This window comes from Cyanistes caeruleus, chromosome 16 (assembly GCF_971803275.1).
Source record: "Cyanistes caeruleus chromosome 16, bCyaCae1.hap1.1, whole genome shotgun sequence".
Lineage (NCBI taxonomy): Eukaryota > Metazoa > Chordata > Aves > Passeriformes > Paridae > Cyanistes > Cyanistes caeruleus.
In genome coordinates this window covers 1,151,131-1,171,783 of record NC_141716.1, presented here as the reverse complement: position 1 = coordinate 1,171,783, position 20,653 = coordinate 1,151,131, and the positions used below count along the sequence as shown (strand labels likewise).

Sequence of the window (20,653 nt, the reverse complement as noted above, 5' to 3'; positions counted from 1 at the left end):
TACATTTCTACACCACAAATAAAGATACATTTCTACACCACAAATAAAGTCAAGGAGAATTTTGTGCGCTGCCACCCTGAAAATGTTCAGAGTTTGGCCTATTAATTATTAAAAATAAAACTAGTCCTCCCTCTCTTTTTGCTCATTGTTTTTCTTTCTCGTTTCCCAGTGTCTCACATCCTCTGAAATGCTCCCTAACGAGATGAGAAATGTTATTAGCCATGAGCCTGCCAGGAGCACGGTGAGGGAACTGCAGGACCAGGATACCAGGGGATCTTCTGCCTTCTTCAGCAGGGCTTTTACTTTTTCTTTGCCTGCAGAAACTACTCCAGAAGCAAATGTCACTTGAACAGAAATAAAGTTCTGCCGTAACTGGAACCACAGCAGGCCAATTAGGGTAATTAGAGCATATTTGCTACTCTTTATAAATATTCATTCATTATCCCTGTAGCCCTTGTGGCAGGAGCTGGAGCCTTGTGCAGCAGCAGGGCACACAAACCTGTGTGACTGCATCAGGCTGAGGTCTCAACTCCTCCTTTCTCAGGTCCCCTTGTTAATGACAGCAGCTTTGTAGCCATCCTTAATTATGGTCATAATTTAACTCCTACATTCAGCGTGGGGCCAGAAAAACTGGGCTGTAAAACACAATAATTAGCCTGCTCCAGGGACTGACCTGGAATATAAGAATTTCCCAGCCATCATCTGGAGATTGGGATTTTTTAAAAAAACTTTATAGCTCATTTGACAGCCCTCAGTCATGCAAGTGAAGTGGTCAGCAAGATAATAATGTCTATCTTTCTGTTAAAAATAACAATGTAATTTAAATGGTGCCTATCAGGGACAAAGCAGGCACCAGCATAAATTTCTAGAGTTAATTCTATAGAGAAATGAAGTTTTGACACAGAATTGCTGAATGATAAATTGAAATGCTGCTCTCATTCTCATCAGTGATGCACCTCATGCCACAGAGAGAGAAATCATCTGTACCTTTCACACTGCTGGCAGCCCCCAGGTCAGCCAAGGAAGGGATGACTCAGTTTCTTTCACTCATAAAGAAAAGCACATTTTGGGAAATCGATAAATATTATCCTCATGCAAACCAAACCAAACAGCACAATTGCAGGTGAATTTAATTCTGGAGAGGAATATTTCTGGGGACAACGTCCATGGCAAAGTTAAGGCTGCAAAGCATCACATGGCAGAGTGAGGGGAAGCTTCCAGAAACCCTGGAATTGCTTTGAGAAAACTTTCCTTTGAGAGGGAGCTGGGGAAAGCTGCAGGTGCCTCTTGTCCCTGCTGCCTCCTCGCTCTGCACTGGCAGCACAGAGCTGCGAGCACCTGCACAGCACCCTGAGAATTCCAGAGGGATTTCCCCATGGAAAGGGAGCTCAGGCCTTGGCAGGGGCTGCCCAGGGGGGTTTGCAGTGCCCATCCCTGGGGGTGTCCCAGGAATTCCTGGAGGTGCCACTGAGTGCTCTGGATGGGGACAGGGTGGGGATGGGCACAGAGTGGACTGGATGTTCCTTGGAGGTCTTTGCCAACCTCAGTGACTCTGGGATTCTGGGATTCTGGGATTTTGGGATTTTGGGATTCTGGGGCTCTGGGACTCTGGGACTCTGGGACTCTGGGATTCAGGGATTCTGGGATGCTGGGATTCAGGGATGCTGGGATTCAGGGATTCAGGAATTCAGGAATTCAGGGATTCTGGGATTCAGGAATTCAGGGATTCAGGGATTCAGGGATTCAGGGATTCTGGGATGCTGGGATTCTGGGATTCTGGGATTCAGGGATCCAGGGATTCTGGGATGCTGGGATTCTGGGATTCTGGGATTCAGGGATCCAGGGATGCTGGGATGCTGGGATTCTGGGATTCAGGCATTCAGGGATTCAGGGATTCAGGGATCCAGGGATTCAGTGATTCTGGGATTCAGGAATTCAGGGATTCAGGGATTCTGGGATGCTGGGATTCTGGGATTCTGGGATTCAGGGATTCAGGGATTCAGGGACTCAGGGATTCAGGAATTCCGGGATTCAGGGATTCTGGGATGCTGGGATCCAGGGATTCTGGGATGCTGGGATGAGGTCCAGTTACATTTCTGCACATTCCTGACAGGCAAAGCCAAAGGCCGAGTGCTCCCTGTAAACCCAGCTCTGGTGATTCCCTGCATTGTGTATAATTCCATTTATCACCAGGAGAGGGGCAGCGCCCCAAACGCCCGCCTGGCCCAGGGGTGGCTCCAGGGATGGCTGAGAAACGCCAGGAACCCGGGCTGGGGAAGGGAACGTGCAGGGATCCTGCATTGCCACCTGCGGGCGGCTCCCTGCACATCCCTGTCCTGCCGACCCACTGCACCAGCCCGCTGGAAAAGGGACAAATATCCGCGCAAACTCTTCTTAAAACCCAGAAAAAAATATCCCATCCGTTCACTGAAGCCGTGGTTTCCAGAGAGGGCTGGTGGATCTGCAAGGAAACGAGGATGAAGATTCCATCACCATCACTTCTGGCAAGTGTGAAACTCCTAATAATATTTATGCAGCGTTTATTTGGTTGCAATATTGGTAAGTGATACTTTTCAAAAGGCTAATGCAACATTATCTGACTAAAATTAAGGTTTTCAAAGTTTCATGGGCAATGTAAACATCTCCATCACTCGTACAAGAGCAGCCTGGTAAGTAAAGTTAGGGTTTTATTTATAAAAGAAACGACAGAATCTACTTCAAGTTATTTTTTTTAAAAAAAGATAGTAATCTAATTGAGGATGAGAAAGCAGCTATAAAGTGTTTTAATGAGTTCCAATCACTGTCACACCTGCTACCTCCCACTACTCCAGTAGTAAAGTGAAACTGAGAGCGGTTTCAGAAGCACGTTTGGAATGACAACACGCAAGAGCTGGAAATGGCTTCTATAAATTCTGCTTAAAACATCTCTGTCCCCATCTGGAACACACCTCTGGGTGTGCACATACCTATGTGTCCATATAAACACAGATATAAAAGGATGAGTTTAAACATTTTATTGATTTTTAAGAATTTCTAACCCTTAGTTAGAAGTGTTTCACAAAATGAGAACTTTACAGCAGGGCCTGTGGCAATAGGACAAGGGGAATTGATTTAAACTGAGAGATACAAACTAATGATATGGAAGATTTTTATTAATGTGAGGGTGGGCAGGCCCTGGCACAGGGTGCCCAGAGAAGCTGTGGCTGCCCCTGGATCCCTGGAAGTGTCCCAGGCCAGGTTGGACAGGGCTTGGAGCAGCCTGGGATGGTGGAAGGTGGGTTGGGATGAGATGAGGTCCTTCCCACCCAAACCATCCTGTGATTCCATGACTCCTTCAGTCCTCCTTCGGGCAGGTAAATGCCCATTTCCCTAAGACACTTCATTTCCCAGTCAAATTGCTAAGGAGCCATTCTAAATTTGGAGATAACCTTTCTTCACCAGCAGGGATTTGGTCTCCAAGCAACAGCACCAACACCTTGAGAACCAAACTCTTGGTTCTCAGAACTGCAGATACTTCACAATGAAAAGAACAAGAGGGCAAAGCAGCACAGATACATTTCAGCTGCCTCTGAATCAATCTCATGGAAAGTATTGTAAAGACAAGATCAAATGAGCAGTCATTGATAAAATCCTGGAGAATGGGCAAACAGAGGGGATTTTCCTTGCCTGTGGTGAGAGCAGAGTGTCCCAGTTGCTTTGCTGCTTCAAGGGAGCACAGAGGCTGCAGTTTTGTCAGTGCTCAAATCAGAGCAGGTGCAATGCCCCACTGCCTTGTCCAAGTCCTACAGTCCATCAATTTAAGCTATTACAACTGTTCCAGAACATCATTATTAATTTGGTTCCTTGGAACCTGCTCACTGCAGTAAGATTTCAATGTATCATGCACAGAGTCTGGGGGAAAAGTGATGTGCACCAGAGGAGTGAAGAGTAAAACTTTGTAAACTCTGCATTTCTTCTCTGTCTTTTGCCTTATTCTGCTTTTCTCTGCTTCTTTTCCTGCCCTGCACACATTTTCCCACCAAGATGTTGAAGCTGCAGAGTGATGTAAAGCAGCAGGGCTGGTATATTGAACCAAGCAACACAAAACCACAAAAGGTTAATGCCACAAACCAATTTGTGTGTGCATTTTCCCATTGTTTACATTGCTCCAAATTTTGCTACCCTAATCCATGTTAATATTCATCTCCATTTTATTTTCTTTCCCTGTTTTTTTTTTTTCCAAAAGATCTGCACAATGATGGATTTGTACAAGGGGTTTCAGGTCTTGCTAAGCTTGAATTGAATCTCTCAAGCTCGGCAGTGCTGTGGTTTATTAACTTGCAGTGCCACCTAGCACACAGCCCTCACATTATTCTTTCTGTAGCTTCACAAAGGACAGCTCAAAGCTTTTGCATTAAAATAAAAGGACAAACATATGCTTGGAGTATTTTAAGGACCTAATACAAAGTTTTGTTTTGAACAGTTAAGTTTTTATTAGAAAATGCAACCCCGTGACACCGAGGGTGAAGGACAAGATCTTGTCCTGACCTCTGCTGATAACCCAGCCCAGCCACTCAGAGCTCCTTGGCCAGAGCAGCTCCTCCTCATTCACAATGTCAGCACACCCCAACACTGCAACAGGGCTTTGGCAGCAATACAAATCGTTAAGTTTTAGTGCTTCTCTTCAAAATTCTAAATAGAATTTCTTCCAGTGAACAGAGAAACCACTACACATTTAGAGTTCAAGAATTAAAGCGAGTCAAAACAAAAGATAAGCCTGCAAAAAAAAGAATGGTTTGGGTTTGATTATTTTATGACCCTTGATTGTTCAGCCTGTTTCAGAGTCCAGCACTGCCAAGGGCTGCATTTACAGAACAGAGGCAAGACAATCTTGGAACAAGGGAAAAGACTTCACACACAATTTCTACACACTCAGATTTAGAATCAAGGAGTTTTCCCCTTGTCCCCAGATCCTTGGGTTCACCTTGCCTGGAATGACTGAAAAGAATCCCTTTGTCAGGCCAGAGGGACGTGTGACACAGCAGCCACTGTGGGTATTCCAGAATTACTGCTACTGCTGCCTTTCACATTCCAGTCTCTTCTTGACATCACAGTGAAGAAATCACAGCGAAGACAGAAAAATTTACACCCAGGTCAGGCATTTCAAACAAGCCCCCCTGGTTTCTAATTCCCAAGAGAGGAAACCCCCAGAATCCTGACATTGTGACTGAGCTGTGCCTCCACAACCCAGTGACTCCTGGGCACGCACCACAAACACTGATGTTTATTCTAAGTCCTGGCCTTTCATCTTCTCATTGTCCTCTGAACTGCAAGATCTGGCTCTGTTTACAAACCCACTACTGTTCCCTCATGAGACTGCCATTGCTGGAACCATGGCATGTTATAATACAGCTGGGAGTGTGGCTGTTCTCAAACTTATTTTACCAAAATACATCTTTTCAACTACTAATTATAATGGTACTGTTCTTTTTTTTTCCCCCAGTACAATGTGAAGATTAGTCATGACAGGTGTTCTTTTCCCACTCAGGAAGTAAAGAAATCCATACCTCAATTAATATGAGATAATTACTACACTGAGGTGATGAGGCCTCAGGCAACTCTGTTGAGAAGCTATTTATTTCTATTTCTTTTCATTCAGTTAAGTACAGCCACTCCTCAGATGTGCAGAGCTCTTTGTGCCAGCACCAACTGGCCAGAGCAAATTCATCTGGGGAGCTGCAACTGCCTCAGCAGCAGGGAGCAGCTCAGGAAACAGGTCTTTGTGCTTGGAGGGAGAAAAAATATCTGGTTTTCCCTCTCTCACCTCCTCATTATCTCTGAAATCTTCTAAGCACTGATAAAAGCATTTTCTGTCTGTTTTACAGATTTTCCAGGGTCAAACTTCTGTCTTATTAGCATTGAGCTCAGTTCCTCTATTGAAGCTGGGGAATCCACTGCTTTGCCATCCAACAAACGAGGATGGCTGGCTCTGGAGGTTCTTAGCACCCTGGTGCCGTTCTAGTCCATAAATACACACGGTTTCTACAGAGAATTGAAAGGTGTTGACCACCATGGTCCCATGAGTGCTGTCCTGGCAATTCCCTGTGACAGATTAATAGTGCTACAGACCAGCTAGAGATTAACAGTAATTCTTTTTTTATTCATTTCATGCACTGTTTCAATTTGTTAAGCAGTTTGGAGACCGAGTAATAACGTGATTTCTGTGTTTTGTTGTTTTCCAGGTTAGAATTGCTCATTAGGATATTCTCCATCATCACATGCACAAGTAGTTATGCCAAGTTTTTACTATTAAATCATAACCAAGGAACATATTTCTTTCAACTTGCATGGATTTACATTTTTATAAAAATAATCAGCTACAAAAATACACATTTTTCTTGGGGGGAAAAAAAAGGCAACATAAAAACGCAGTATGGTATTTGTGTTTGGTTTTTCCACGTCATACAGCCATCACACAGAGGAGATGGAACCCTCCAGAACTTACTCTGAAAACGTGGGGGTTTTTTTCACCATTTAAAATTCTAGTACTGAGGAAAGGTCGAGTCAATTTTAGTGGCCCAAGCCATGAGCCCCCCTTTAATATCCTTAACCAACACAGAACCGAATTCTTTGGCAGGTAACTCCTGCAGAATTTTCACAGCCTTCTGGGAATCGTTTCCCAACTTGCAAACAACATACACAGGGAGAGAGGTTTGGTCATCAGTTCCCTGCTTTTCCTCGCAAATCCTCTTTTGCAAACGCCGCAGAGATTCTTCATCTTTGTCCTGCAGCTTCCTCAGCGGGATGTGCAGAGCGTGCTCCAGGCGGCAGATCTCCACCTCCACCTGCGGCCGCACATCCAGCAGCAGGTGCGGGAGCCGCGCATCCAGCAGCTCCTTGTAGCGCTGCACGGAGATCCTGTCCCCGCTGGGCAGCAGCCGCAAGCTCCGGCACTTGTCGGTGGCGGAGGAGCCGCAGAACGCCTCGTAGTCCTGCAGGCAGGTGATGCTGGGGCTGTCCCCGCACGCCGCACAGTCCGCTTTCCTCGGCCGCAGCTTGATGTTGCGGAACCTCCCCTCCAGGGCGTCGAACATCAGCATGCAGCGGCTGAAGGAGGAGCCCATTCCCGAGGCGATCTTCAGCACCTCCAGCGCCTGCATGCAGCCGATGATGCCGGTGACGACGCCCAGCACTCCGCCATCGGCGCAGTTGGTGACGGCGTCGGCCGGGGGCGGCTGGGGGAACAGGCAGCGGTAGCAGGGCCCGCCGCCGTGGTTGTACACCACGAGCTGCCCCTCGAGGCGCAGGGCGCTGCCGGACACCAGCGGCTTGCCGGCCAGCACGCAGGCGTCGCTCACCAGGTAGCGGGTGGGGACGTTGTCGGAGCAGTCGGCCACGATGTCGTACTGGCGCACGAGGCGCAGCGCGGAGCGCGGCCGCAGCCGGCCCCGGTACGGCACGTACTGCACGGCCGAGTTCAGCCGCCGCAGCGCCGCGGCCGCCGAGCGCGCCTTGGGCCGGCCGCGCCGCGCCTCGCCGTGCAGCACCTGCCGCTGCAGGTTGCTCGTCTCCACCACGTCGTGATCCAGCAGCCCCAGGCGGCCCACGCCGGCCGCCGCCAGGTACTGAGCCAGCGGACAGCCCAGCCCGCCGCAGCCCACCACGAGCACGGAGCTCCGCGCCAGGCGCAGCTGGCCCCGCACGCCCAGCTCGGGCAGCACCAGCTGCCGGCTGTAGCGCAGGATCTCGGCCGCGCTCAGCGCCGAGCGCGCCGGCAGCGGCGGCAGCTCCGCGGGGAAGCCCGGGGCTCCCTCCTCGTCCTCATCGTCCTCATCCTCCTCGTCGGCATCCCCCGAGTCCCCCCGCTCCGGCTCGGCCGCCGGGGGCTGCCGCGGCCCGCGGGCTCCGTCCTCGTCCTCGGCATCGCCCGCGTCCCCCCGCGCCGGCCCGCGGGCTCCCTCCTCCTGCTCCCGCTCTCCGTCCTCCTCCTGCTCGGCCGCGTCCCCCCGCGCCAGCTCCGCCGCCAGCCGCTCCCGGAGCCCGCGCAGCTCCCGCTCCCGCCGGCGGATCTCGGCCCGGAGCCGCGCCGCCGCCGCGCCCGCCATGGCCGCGCCCGGCCCGGCCCCGCCGCTTCCGGCGCGTCACTTCCGCCATGGCGCGGGGCCCCGAGCGCGTCTCCGTGCTGCTGCCCACCTACAACGAGCGCGACAACCTGCCCCTCGTCGTGTGGCTGCTGGCGCGCACCCTCAGCGACAGGTACCGCACACCGCGGCGGGGACAGGGCCCGTGTGGGGCTGCGGGATGCCCGGCTCCCGGGCCGCACGGCGCCGGAAAATCCCTCCCAGCCCATCCGATCCCAGGCGGGCCCCATCCCCGCCCTGTCCCCAGCACCGAGTTATGGATGCTGGCTTTGGAACAGGCTGCAGGGAGCTGCAGAAACTGCAGGCCCATGGCCTCTCAGTCCTGCCTGAGAAGCTAGCCTGAGAAATTCAAAGGAGGATTTCAAAACAATTCTCAGGGACGCTAAACAGCCTTGCAGGTGTTGTTTTGCAGCCTCTTGTTTTCCCTTGCAGGAGAAGGCCAGGGGGGCAGAGTACCCCTGACCAATGATGGTAATGTAGCACTTTGCTAACCAGTAAGAGTTTCCTTTCTGTACCTTCCCACGTATCTGTCTATAAGACAAGTCTGAAGCAATAAACTAGGGGAATTCTCGTGTTGAAACTCCCTTGAGAGTTTGTGTCGTTCTTTCTAGCCGTTCCCAATGGGAACGACACCGAGTGCCACCTGCAGCCCTTCCCGGGACACCCCCGGGGATGCTCCCAACCTCCCTGGGCAGCCCCCGCCCGGCCATCGCCAAACCGTTCTCGTTTCAGTGGGATCGACTTTGAAATTATCATCGTAGATGATGGAAGCCCGGATGGCACACAGGAAGTTGCTCGGCAACTGGAAAAAATATATGGATCAGATAAAATAGTGAGTTGTGTATTCGGTAACATTTTTTTGCTATTTTTTTTTTGTGTTGGAAAGTACTATAAGTTCTTGAGGACTGGGGTGGGTTCCCTGGGTTCTGTACTTTCTTTACATCCTTAAACAAGCTGTTGTACACCAAGTGTAAGGTCATGATAGTTGACAATGTGTATTCTGACCAAAAATGCAAAAGCATGAATTGTTTGCCGAATGCTGTCGATCCTTGGTGCATTGCTGTGTGCTCCTGAGCAATGACTGGTGAGTGTTGCTCTGCTTGCTGCAGGCCTGAGGGAAAGATGGGGTTTGGATAAGATTTAATTGAATTTTAATTGACTGCAGGAGTAAGGATATCGGAAAGATGAAAGCTGGGCTGGGCTTATGATTTATTTTTAATCTGTCTCATTGCATTCCTCAAGAACAGGATATTTTTTTATTTATTTTTTTAATCTATGTAATGTATTACTGCATAACCCTCAGTTATATACCAGATGCTGTCATTTACTTAGTGGCAGTCAGATACTTTTTCAGTCTGTTACTGCATAAATGCCAAGTTTTTAAAAGTATTTCTGGATTAAGTTGCATTTATGAAGATTGTTTTAAGAAAAAAAAAAATTTTTAGTTTTAGAGTTTTCTTAAAAACTGTATGTGAAGTAATTTATGTGTTTTCTATATCTCCTGTAGCTTCTGAGACCCAGAGCAAGGAAGCTGGGACTGGGTAAGTCTTTATTAACTCTGATTAGTAAAAACAAACAAAAGAATCTGCTGGATACTTTGACTGATCAAGTGTATAAAAGTCCAGAAAAAAAATCACAGCAAAGCCCAAAAGCAGAAACACATTTTCATCAAGTTGCTGTGAACAAACAAGCCTTTAAAATGCACATAAACCTCCCAGTGTGTTTCTAAAACGTCCCCCAGGAGCTCAGGGCAGATCCTCCCTCCTGCCCTGCACGCTGGGCACACAATGGGCAGTGAGCCCATTGGAGCCCATCCTGTTTCCTGTGGCTCCTGAGTGTGCCTGCTGCTTTGGGAATGGCATTTCAAGTAGTGACCCATCCTCAAGTGAAGTTTCCCTGTGCATTTCCATGTTAAAAGAGCGAGGGCAATTATTTCTGTTTCCATCAGGCACTGCTTACATCCATGGAATGAAGTATGCCACTGGGAATTTCATTGTTATTATGGATGCTGACCTCTCCCACCACGTAAGGCTGTGTTCTGTGTACTCTGTTACAACTCAGTTTGCAGTGACTGCTGTTGTTTTACCCCCACCCTTTTTTCTCATCTGTCTTCTTTTCATTTCAGCCAAAATTTATTCCAGAGTTTATCAGGTAGGTGCCAATTATAGTATGAAAGTTGATCTTTATAAATTATTTTTGAGGCAGCCTATGAAATTCTATGCTATAATGGGTAAAAGATAATTATAAGATTCCCTGAAGTAGCTCTTTATAAGACAGTTAACAGCTGTTTGAATAATGTTCATAGCTGCCCGAACTATTGCTTTCCTCTCTTCTTATTTGTTCAGAAGTTTGTAAAATACAGATTTTGTACTGAAAGAATGATTGTTCTTACTTTGAAATTTGTACTGTGAAACATTCCTTCAGTTTTTCTGATAAAACCAATTGTTCATAGAAAGCAGAAAGAAGGCAATTTTGATATTGTATCTGGAACAAGATATAAAGGAAATGGAGGAGTGTATGGCTGGGATTTGAAAAGAAAGTTAATCAGGTTAGTACTTTTCAGCTCTTTACACAGAAATTTGTTACTTGTGAATAATAATTCCAAATAGTCCATCCCTGTAAGCTGAACTCTTTAGTCCCCAGAGCTGCTGTACCTGCTGGGCATTGCAGACCCACCCTGAATAGCAGAAGCACCCACCACTGCTGGGTTCTTTGGTTCAAATCCACCAGGAAGAACTGGAATGGCATGGGTGGGCTTGGGAAATGGGCTGAACAGTGGCCTCAGGTTGGGACAGACAGCCAGTTCCATCATCCAGGGAACAAGCTGGGACTCTGAGAGCTGGCAGGTGTGAGGGACAGCTCAGCCTCACAGCTGGAGTGCTCCTGTCCCTCCCAGAGAACATTATTTATCCTGCAGAGAAGCTGGAGCACAAGCTGTGTTACAGTCTGAACTGCAGGTGGTATCACAGGGACTGGATTTGGATTGTTCCTGCTTTTTAATGGCTGGAGTAAGTGCCCATCTTTTTGTACTAAACAACTCTGATGTTCTCTTTCACAGCCGTGGAGCCAATTTTCTGACTCAGGTCTTGCTGAGACCGGGGGCATCAGATCTGACAGGGAGTTTCAGGTAGGGATCTGGTTTGCAATTCCTAATGTTTAATTAAGAAACTGCTGGACAAGGAACTGGAGTAAGAACAGACCTTTACTGTGGACTGTGAAATCTGTTTGGAAAGGGTGGAAGAAACACTGGATTGGATTGCAAGAGCTGCTGCTCCCATGACCTCGGCAGAGAGTTTTATAAATAGTAATGAGCTGAGTGATTGCAGTTCAGATTCCTACACGCTGCCTGGACATCTAAATTCCAGGCTTCAGATTTGATTTCCTTTGGAATTGTTTACAGGTTGTACAGAAAAGAAGTCTTACAGAAGCTGATGGAGAAGTGTGTTTCCAAAGGATACGTCTTCCAGATGGAGATGATTGTCCGGGCTAGGCAGTTGGGATTCACCATTGGAGAGGTATGGGCAAGCTGGGAGAGGCACCCTGTGCCTCCCTGGCAAGGGACACAGATTCCTGACTTCTGGGGACTTCCAAGAAGCAGCCAGGATTTTCAAATTAATACAAAGAAACTACATGTGTAGATTTCTATTTTTCCAGCTTTGTCAGGTGAATGCCAAACCTGAAGTTGCAGTTGTTTATTCCCCTGGCTTCTCAGATCCTTCCCCTCTTCCTCTTGCCATTCCTTCAGCAGCACACAATTTTACAAGGCTCTTCAAAGGAGGGAAAGAAGTCAAAAAACACCACAAAGCTGCTCCGAGCCTTTTCTTCCCTGCTTCCTATTGTACTGACATCTCTACTCAAGTCTTTACAAATCATTTCATTTTCTCCAGCAGCCTGATTCTATTTCAGATTCGTTCTCTGTCAATTATTGCCTTGTTATTTTCCAACTTTTCAGCTCTCTCAACTTTCTGCTTCTAAACTCTTTGAATGTGCTGTCTACAGTCAATGAAAAAACTCCATGCAATTGTTAGATTCTCTATCTCCAGCAGTCTGCTGCCTTTTTTATTTCATTGAATTGCTCTTGCTGGTCTCTTTAAAGATGATTCACTGGGAATCTCTCTGCAGGAGCATCTCAGAGCCAGTTCTTCATCCTCGTTTCCAGGACTATGAATTGTCAGAGAATTCTGGTGCTTGTACTTCTCTCTCTAAACTTCATGTGTGGCATTTCTCCATCGACACAGAGTAGAGCATTTCCTCACAACAAAGCAGCTCTTTTCTTCCACCTTTTTTACGTGAGGAGCAGCATCCCAGGGAAAAATATTTCTTCAGCAAAGTTGAGAATTGAGATTGAACTCTGCCAGTTTAAAAGAATAAATGGCTGTTGAGAGCTGACACAGGCTGTACCTGAAGAGTTGCACACACATCTCTCTTGTTTTGCTGGCCTTCACTAGGTGTGCAGTGTCCTCCAGCACTTGGGAAATGCTGCCTGTGAGACCAGTGATAGAACCTCTTGTGCAAGGAAGGCAGAAGTCCAGAAACAACTCAGTGCTTAATTCCAGTGCTGAAGGGTAACACTGGAGCCCCCCATTAGATGAGATACTAACTATTCTTCATCCTGGTCAGGAAATGCCACTTGTGCCACACTGCTAAGACAGCAGAGTCACTGCTGAGTCTCTGCCTGCCTTTCTGGCCATCTTCTTCCCATCTTCTTGTCCTGGCCTGACCTGCTGGAATTGTGAGACCCTCTGGCACATGGGGGCTGGGGATTTGGTGTGTTCCTCTTGCCAGGTGATTCCTGGTTGACATTGCCAGCAAAACACCAAGCCAATTATTTTAGTGCCTTTTGCAATTGAAGTTCTTTATTTTAGTTCCTGTAGTATTTCAATTTTGCAGACAAACATGATGGAAATGGTTGAATATTCCAACACAGGGTTGGCAGAATGTCCTGTCACGTGTCCCTTGTGTGTGCCCAGAGGAGTGAAAGCAGAACATTCCCAACATCTCAGGAGTTTATCTGGACAGCGTCACTTTGTGAAGGAGACCACAATTTATGTGTTAAATGCCCGTAAATCCTGCAGATGATCTATAGAATGGCCAAAGACTGATAAAAACAGGTCTTGTACAATAGGCACTGCCATGTTCTGAAGTCACCTCCCAGGCAGGGTGAGGTTGAGCTGTTCTGTGCTTCCTGAGGCACTGACTCAAAGGCTCCGAGTTTGGCTGACAAGGAAATGCTGGAGGCTTTGTGAACTGCCTGGGTGGATCATGCAGCCATGAGTAATATCTTTGGATCAGCTTTAAAGGTGATAAACCAAGTCATTCCGTGCTCCCCAGCTATGGGGCACTATTCAGGGCCCCGGTGGGAGCTGACACAAAGGAGCCAGCCTGGTGCTTGCCTCCTCCCCATGCCTGAACAAGCTCCAGCTCAAAGGCTGTTCTTTTGTTTACAGAATTTCTCATGGTTTCAGTTTTGAACCTCAAAAATGATTTTGCTTGTTTCAACAGGTTCCCATCTCGTTTGTGGACCGTGTCTATGGAGAATCCAAACTGGGAGGCAATGAAATTGTCTCCTTCCTAAAGGGGCTCTTGACCTTGTTTGCTACGACCTGAGAGTTCATCCTAAAGTAATTTTTCTAGATAAACATTTTCTGACACCTGTGTAGATTTAAACATACAATAGCATAAGCTGGATAATTTGTGTGGTGGCCAGAAGACCTGCTATGACCTAATAATTAAACAACTGTCAACAATAAATCAAACATCCTGCAGCCCAGAATGTTCCTTCCTACAGAGATGGATTGTATGTTAAACCAAAAATTAATAAAGACTAACGCTTTTCTATTTTTGTAAAAATAATTAAGTCAATAAAGAACACAAAGCTAAATGACCTTTTGCATTTGGAAATGAATTATTAGTCAGCAGAAGCTAAGGGTCATTTTGAAATAAAGATGAGCAAGGACCAAAAAAACCCTGGAATGTGTCCTGTCTTTGTGCTGTGGTTTGTAGATATTAATTTAAACAGATAGTAATTAGTGTCCTTTCTTTCACTCAGCACATGCACACATTGTCATGAAGCAGCTCCAAAGAACTGCTCATGGCTGGGGCAGTTTAAGAGGAAATCAGAATTCAGTGGTTTGTGCCTAGACTGGAAAGAAGGAATATTCTTTGGATGGGAAAGGGAACCGTATGTGTGGAATAATTTTGTATTCTGTGCGTTTGTCCAGAAGCAGATGAGTCCTTCCCTTCTTTAGAAACTAAACATATTTAGAGTCTGTGAAATGGGACCTCACCAGGTTTTGGGGAACAGAAGACTTCAGGGTGGATAATGCAGATTTTTTCCTTCTGTCAAGTACCAGTTTGCAAGGTCAAGTCTGTATTTGCTCCAGATCCTGAGGAAGGAGGTACGAACTGAGCAATTCAACTTTTTGTTTCATGGCCTGATAGAGCCAGAACTCAGGAATTATGAAGCTTTTGCAATCAAATATGCATTTGGGAGGAAGATGAGATTTTTCTGATAATGGCTTTATATATATTAAAAATATGTCCTTTTATTTATTTTTTTTTGTGGATACCTGTGGAGATTGTGGACACCTGGATCAGAAAATTAATGGTGTAACAGGAGAAGCACCAAGTGTCTTAAAAATGTTGCCCATTTGGCTCATATTTGCATTCCTTTAGCACACTCGATGCAGTTGTAAATGTTAGGAAAAAAATTTAGAAAGACTGTAGATAAATGATAAATTTATATTTCAGAGCCATCACATTGATAAAAACAATTCAATAATTATTTTGGATAAATAAATACTTTCTAGCAGACTGCTTTAGAGCTAGCCCTCTGTTCTCTGGTGGGGTTGTACACATTCTGATAGTTTCTCCTTTGCTGACTGTCCAAATCAGATAGATACAGATAGAATTTGCTTTAAAATAATAAAAGATGTAGCTGCAGGTTTCGAATCCACATGTAGCTGGATCACAGTGACTGAACTGTACATTTTGTGACATTTGCCTGTACTTTTTCAGAAAATGTCATATAATTTTGTTTGTTGCAGACTAATCAGAGCAATGATAAACTGAGATACATCTCTGGATTTAAGGGCCAGTGAAATCTGCAGTAGATAGGCTTTATCTATTTATGTCTCATTTGGGGGTTTCATAGCAAAAAGCATTATTTTAAGTTAAAAATAGTTACAAAGTTTTTAATGACCAAATAATCAGGGTTTAGATGTTTATTTACATAATGCTGATCATTTGCTGGAGTGCAAATTAAGCCTCATGAAGTTCATCTTTTCCCCATTTTTATGTAGAGATATATAACTGAAGTCCAGTGTATGAATTATTCATCATCTGATTGCTGTGAATTAGGGTTCAGCTTTTAGAAATCCATGGCTACTTTTTTAATTATGAAAATTACCTGGTAAAATTCCTTCATTTATTGATGAGATCATGTTTGGAGGAAGGTGCTTTCACATATCAATTAGGGTCACAATACAGGAATATTTTGTGTGCTGCAGTGTGAATTTGCAATGTGACAGGGCAACAGCCAGGTTTTAGGTAAATAGGTGAAATTTCTCCCTATATTTAAAGGTGATGGGTTTATCAGGGGAAAGAAGTGCTGTAAAGGAACAAACCCCAGGGCTGGAGCTGCTCGGGCACGTTTCGTGCAGTGGGGAGAAGGAAACTCAGGTTTGGCACCAGTGACTTCCCTGGCCCCTTCCCTGGTTCCATGGCACCAGGACATGAGCAGACACCACAATAGTGCTTGAAAGAAGGAAAAGTGATCTCAATCTGCACCCCCTGCTTGCAGGAATCCCCTCTGAAAGGAACTAATCCGTGGATCCCACGGACAGGGGAAGCATTAGGAACACCCAGGCTTTCCTGCCTTGGTGGGATACACAAACACACCTTTCATCACACACACCATGGAAACTGTTTGGCTTTCCATAGCAAGAGAAAGCCTTGTGATCTTGCTGTTCTCAAAATGTTAGCAACAGACTATAGTGGAACAGCACTTCCATCATCTTTGGAGATCAGGTGCTTGGAACTCCATATAATGTCTTAAATATTCATGAACTAGGGATTTATATAGTGGCATTTTAATTCTCAGTTCCTTAATACCATTGCAATACTCTCCTTGCCTTGTTTTGGCCACCACAAAACACTGACTTGACATTTACTGAGAATTTTTCATTTTATGTCCTTGGCTTTACGGTTCCACATAAATCAGCTTTTCTTAATTACATCCATATTCATTTCCTATGGAGGCACAAATACTCTGCTAATGCACTTTCTCTATTATACTTTCTGAGGAATCTGTGTCTGCAAGCACTCAATCATCTGGCAGGAGCAGGAGCTTTAATTGCTTCCTGGCTGCCATCAGTTCAGAGCAGGGCTGGAGCTGCTCAGGCACGTTTCATGCAGGGGGGAGAAGGAAATTCAGGTTTGGCACCAGTGACTTCCCTGGCCCTGAGCAGATTTAGGGTGTCAGGCACAAGGCCCAGCAGTTCAGTGCCTCTGACCCAGAGGATGCTGAAGCTGGGACAACCACTCACACCCCCAGGACCGGCCTATTTATGTTCTGGAATGTGAATCCAGAGTCAGCCCCAGACCCCTAGCTGCTCTCTTTGGTGAGGATTTGTCTGCTCTGAGGTTCAGGGAAGTCAGCTTAACTTTTGTTTTGGGTTTTTGACAAAATCTGAGACTTTAACCTCAGCTTGCAATAAAGATGAACCTCGCTGCCAGTATAAACACTATAATCAAACAGATTTTCCAGTGGACTGTGTAGAAATCCAACTGCAAGGCTCCACAACCTTCTGCATATCAACAGTAAAAAATAATGATGACTAATCAATAATATTTATTTGAAGGTCTATCAGGATCCCAAGTACAAGCCTGGACTGAAATCTTGGCAGAAATGAATTCAGTGACAGATTGCCTGCGGAGTTCAGTGCAGGGATGACTTCAGCGACAGATTTCAGTGGCTGGCATTCCAGAGCTGAGGCAAAAGCTAATAGCAGGATCAGCAGGAACAGGGGGTGTGCAGGGACAGGACTGCTTCTCACTCTTCCTTGCTTTAGACCATATTTATTAGCTCCCCTGTGCCATGCTGCAGGAGGAATGGGCAAGGAAAGTAACTAGTGCCAAGCATAGAAACTTTGAGCATCATTTCCTCCTCTGTTCCTGCCACATTTTACCCTCTCTCTCCAAGCATTGTGGCAATTAAAAACTTCCTTACAGACCGGTTGATACTGTTCAGGGGAAATACATTGGAACTGGAGAGAGAAAACCAAATTGCACCTTTTAATCCAAAACTAGATGTGAGAACTCAGCCGCTGAGAGGGATTTCAACAAAGCAGAAAGTGTAATATGGAAAGTTATCCCTGCAAGGTGGGGCACTGACTGTTCAGCAGAAACTGGCACCAGGGCTGGCAGGTGATGAAGTGCCTGATCAGCACAGGAGCTGGGTGGCTTAGTGAGTCTTAAAGACCATTGTGAGACCAGTGGGCTTAATGCTCATTAATTTACTTGTATTTATTATATAAATTATTATGTTGTGTGTAAAACCACCAATAGTTGTCTTAATTATTTTGTATTTGAATAAAACCCAAGCATGACATTGTTCCTGAGCTAGTGCTAGGATTAATCTGGGCACAGTTTTGACCTGAAGCAGCGGCACAAGCATGTGCAATTAAACCTATTCAGCTTGGGAGTGCTAATTGTCTCCCCTCTGGTGTGAAGTGTTTAGTCTCTTACAATGCAGTGATTTTACTGATTTTTCCAGTGGCTGTGTTGTGAGATACAATACCCACTTCTGCAATAGAGAAAGTACATTAAGACTATTAGCATCAACTTCTGTTTCATTTTGTTCACTCTGTACACACAGGAGAAAAATAATGTCAAGACTCCTTTTTTCCTCCTTCCTCACTGCTTGAATTTTAGCTTTACCATCAATTTTTTTCACACAAACTTTGTAAACTCTCATCTTTCTTCCCCAGCTCTCTGTTGACAGCTGTCACACTGTGCAAACCACCAAGACAACCCTCCTGAGCTGAATGAGAACAAGATCTTGTCCATCATTCAGGACTGATTTCACACCCACTCTCATCCTTCCCCCCATTTTCTCAGCCTTGTCATTGCAGATTTTACCCCGAGGCAGGCAGTGGCTCCCTTCTGCTCCAGCTTCTGCTGCCACATCTCCCTTCCCTCCTGTTCTCTCCCCTGCCCTAAAAACCTCTGCCTGCACCACCCCTCTCGTGCACTGAGTGTTTCTGCCTCCTGACACTCTTCTTTCTATCCCCTCCCGTGCCAAATTCCATTTTCTAAACTCTTCACAAACGGTTTTCCATACTGTAATCATGGACTGAATATCAACATCATGGCTGGGAATGTTCCCAGCTGGAAACTCCTTGATATTGCTGCTCTTGGGGAACTCTCTGTCTGCCTCTATCTCCATCCCAACCTCACCTTATCTTGTCTTCTGATAAGAATACAGAGCAAGATACAAATTTACTCATTTTCTCATTTTACTCATTGCTCCCAAAATTCAGGACAGGGAATGATGCCCAACAGCCTCTTCAGTTCTCCTGTATGGATTCCAAGTCTCTGTGTTTGAGCTGTTGTGTCCTTTGCACAGATCTCCATGATGTGTTCATTCCCTTCAATATCTATCAAATATAATTTCTATCTCCAGCTGCATTGTCATATCACACTCATTTCCTCCAACCTTCAGTCTCTCCTGCTTACTCAAATCCAGCCCTTAGAGTAAGTCTGTGGGCTGTTCTTCTGGAGCTGCTGTATTTTTTTGTATTAAGTGATGGCTAAAGAGTAGTCAGTGGTATGGCACAAATAAAATAGTGTTGAAATAGGAAGGTGCTCAGGTCTGGGGCTGTGTATTTTAGGCAGGAGCAGACTGGCTCAAGCAGCCATGAAGTTAATTGAGAGTTTCTGGATATGGTCCTGACTTAGCGACATTTCAAAATGTTTCCAAACATACTTCAGTAATTGTGCCATCAGAGAAAAAATACCTACTCTTGGAAGGCAAAATGTTGTGATAGGAAAAGCAAACCAGCTCTCTTTGCTTTCATTCCTTGAGACAGATTCCACATGCGTCTCTGAGAACTCTCAAAGGACCTCAGTTCTAGGGGCTCTTTAACACCAAAACACCAGCTTTGTTTTCAAAGTTTCATGTATTTCCTGGTTTTTTAATTTACATTTCCATGTAGAAAAAAAAAGACTCTGATTCCTGACTCTTATGACCACTGATGTGAAATGCCATGGAAGAACCAGTGAAACCTAGGTGTGACTTACAGTGATGAGCAAGGGATTTCTATGTCCCAGCGATCCAGAAAGTCTCAAAGCAGCCTCAGAGACACAATAAAATGTCACTAAACTCTTCAGAAACACTGTTTCAGTGAATTGTGATAAACAGCATGTACAGATTGTCAGGACACCAGTCACTTGAAAATGCAAGAGATCCTTAAGTTACATGAAGTCTAAAGGATTGGTGATAACTTTTCTCTGCTTCTATACTTCAGGCAAGGAATCAAATGGACTTTCTTTTCTAGCATTGTGAGGCTGAATTCCAGTGTGTGTCACTGAGCCAGAAAGGGCATAAATACTGAGGATGGAGGGAATTACACTTTACTTCATCCCCTAAGTGCTTGTGTCCTTCTGAAGTAACAAAAGCCATCCATCCTTTTCACTCCTAGAGGGCTTTCTTGCTGTGCTATAGAATTTGTCTATTTGCTGAAGGCATCTTGAGCAGTGTCATGATCCACACAGGAAGAATCATATGTGGGGTCTTGTCCTGAGCCAGTGTTCTGCTGCACAATGGAACGTCCAGTGTCTCTGCATGGGTGGGAGGGTGTGAACACACCTGCACAGGGCTCACCAGACAGATCACAGCCCCACCTTTGGGTGCTGGGCTTGTTTTCAGGGTATTCACCCAAACGTGAAGGCACATGGAGGGATTCTTGGGACTATCCTGTGCAGGGCCAGGGGTTGGACTCCATGGTCCTGGTGGACGCCTTCCAGCTCAGCATACTCTGCAGTTCTGTGACAAATTCAGATTTCAGAGCGTGGCAGTGTGTGAATCACACAGCATCTGTGTCACCTCTGAATCAGAATTCCCTGATCAATGCCACTGTCCCAGTCCATGGCACCTCTGGCAGTGGCTGTCCCAACGAGGCTCCCACATGGCCATCGCCTCACACGACGCCTCCTTCCCTCCCTGGGCTTGGGCCCCGCCAGCCCCGGCCAGGCTGCGATGGGCACAGCCCCGGGGCCGGTCAGGACTCAATGGCTCCGCTGGTGCTGCCTCCCTGCTCCAGCAGGGCCAGGGGCAGCCCAGAGCACATGGCACCGGACTGTGTCCAGAGTGTTCTGGAACCAGACTCCACTCCCTCTCCAGTCTCTGCTCAGGGCTGGGCACTGCTCAGGGAAGTTCTGTCTCCTGTGCAGGGGGAATTGCTGGGCTCAGTCCCTGCCTGTTCCTCTGGTGCCGCTGCTGGGCCTGGAGCAGAACCTGGGCACTGCTCTGC

General features: G+C 46.2%; 2 protein-coding genes across 2 annotated transcripts; one reads left to right on the top strand and one right to left on the bottom strand.

Moving 5' to 3' along the window:
• Positions 1–4,447: 4,447 nt before the first annotated feature.
• MOCS3 (molybdenum cofactor synthesis 3) lies at positions 4,448–8,084 on the bottom strand. The gene has a single exon (XM_023940106.2). It carries the CDS (start codon positions 8,082–8,084, stop codon positions 6,522–6,524), a length of 1,563 nt encoding a protein of 520 aa, XP_023795874.2. The 3' UTR covers positions 4,448–6,521.
• Positions 7,365–14,004, top strand: DPM1 (dolichyl-phosphate mannosyltransferase subunit 1, catalytic). Its single transcript, XM_023940169.2, has 9 exons — positions 7,365–8,235; positions 8,853–8,952; positions 9,628–9,661; positions 10,069–10,145; positions 10,246–10,271; positions 10,573–10,668; positions 11,179–11,247; positions 11,521–11,635; positions 13,623–14,004. Exons 1-9 carry the CDS (start codon positions 8,132–8,134, stop codon positions 13,725–13,727), a joined length of 726 nt encoding a protein of 241 aa, XP_023795937.2. The 5' UTR covers positions 7,365–8,131; the 3' UTR covers positions 13,728–14,004.
• Positions 14,005–20,653: the final 6,649 nt, after the last annotated feature.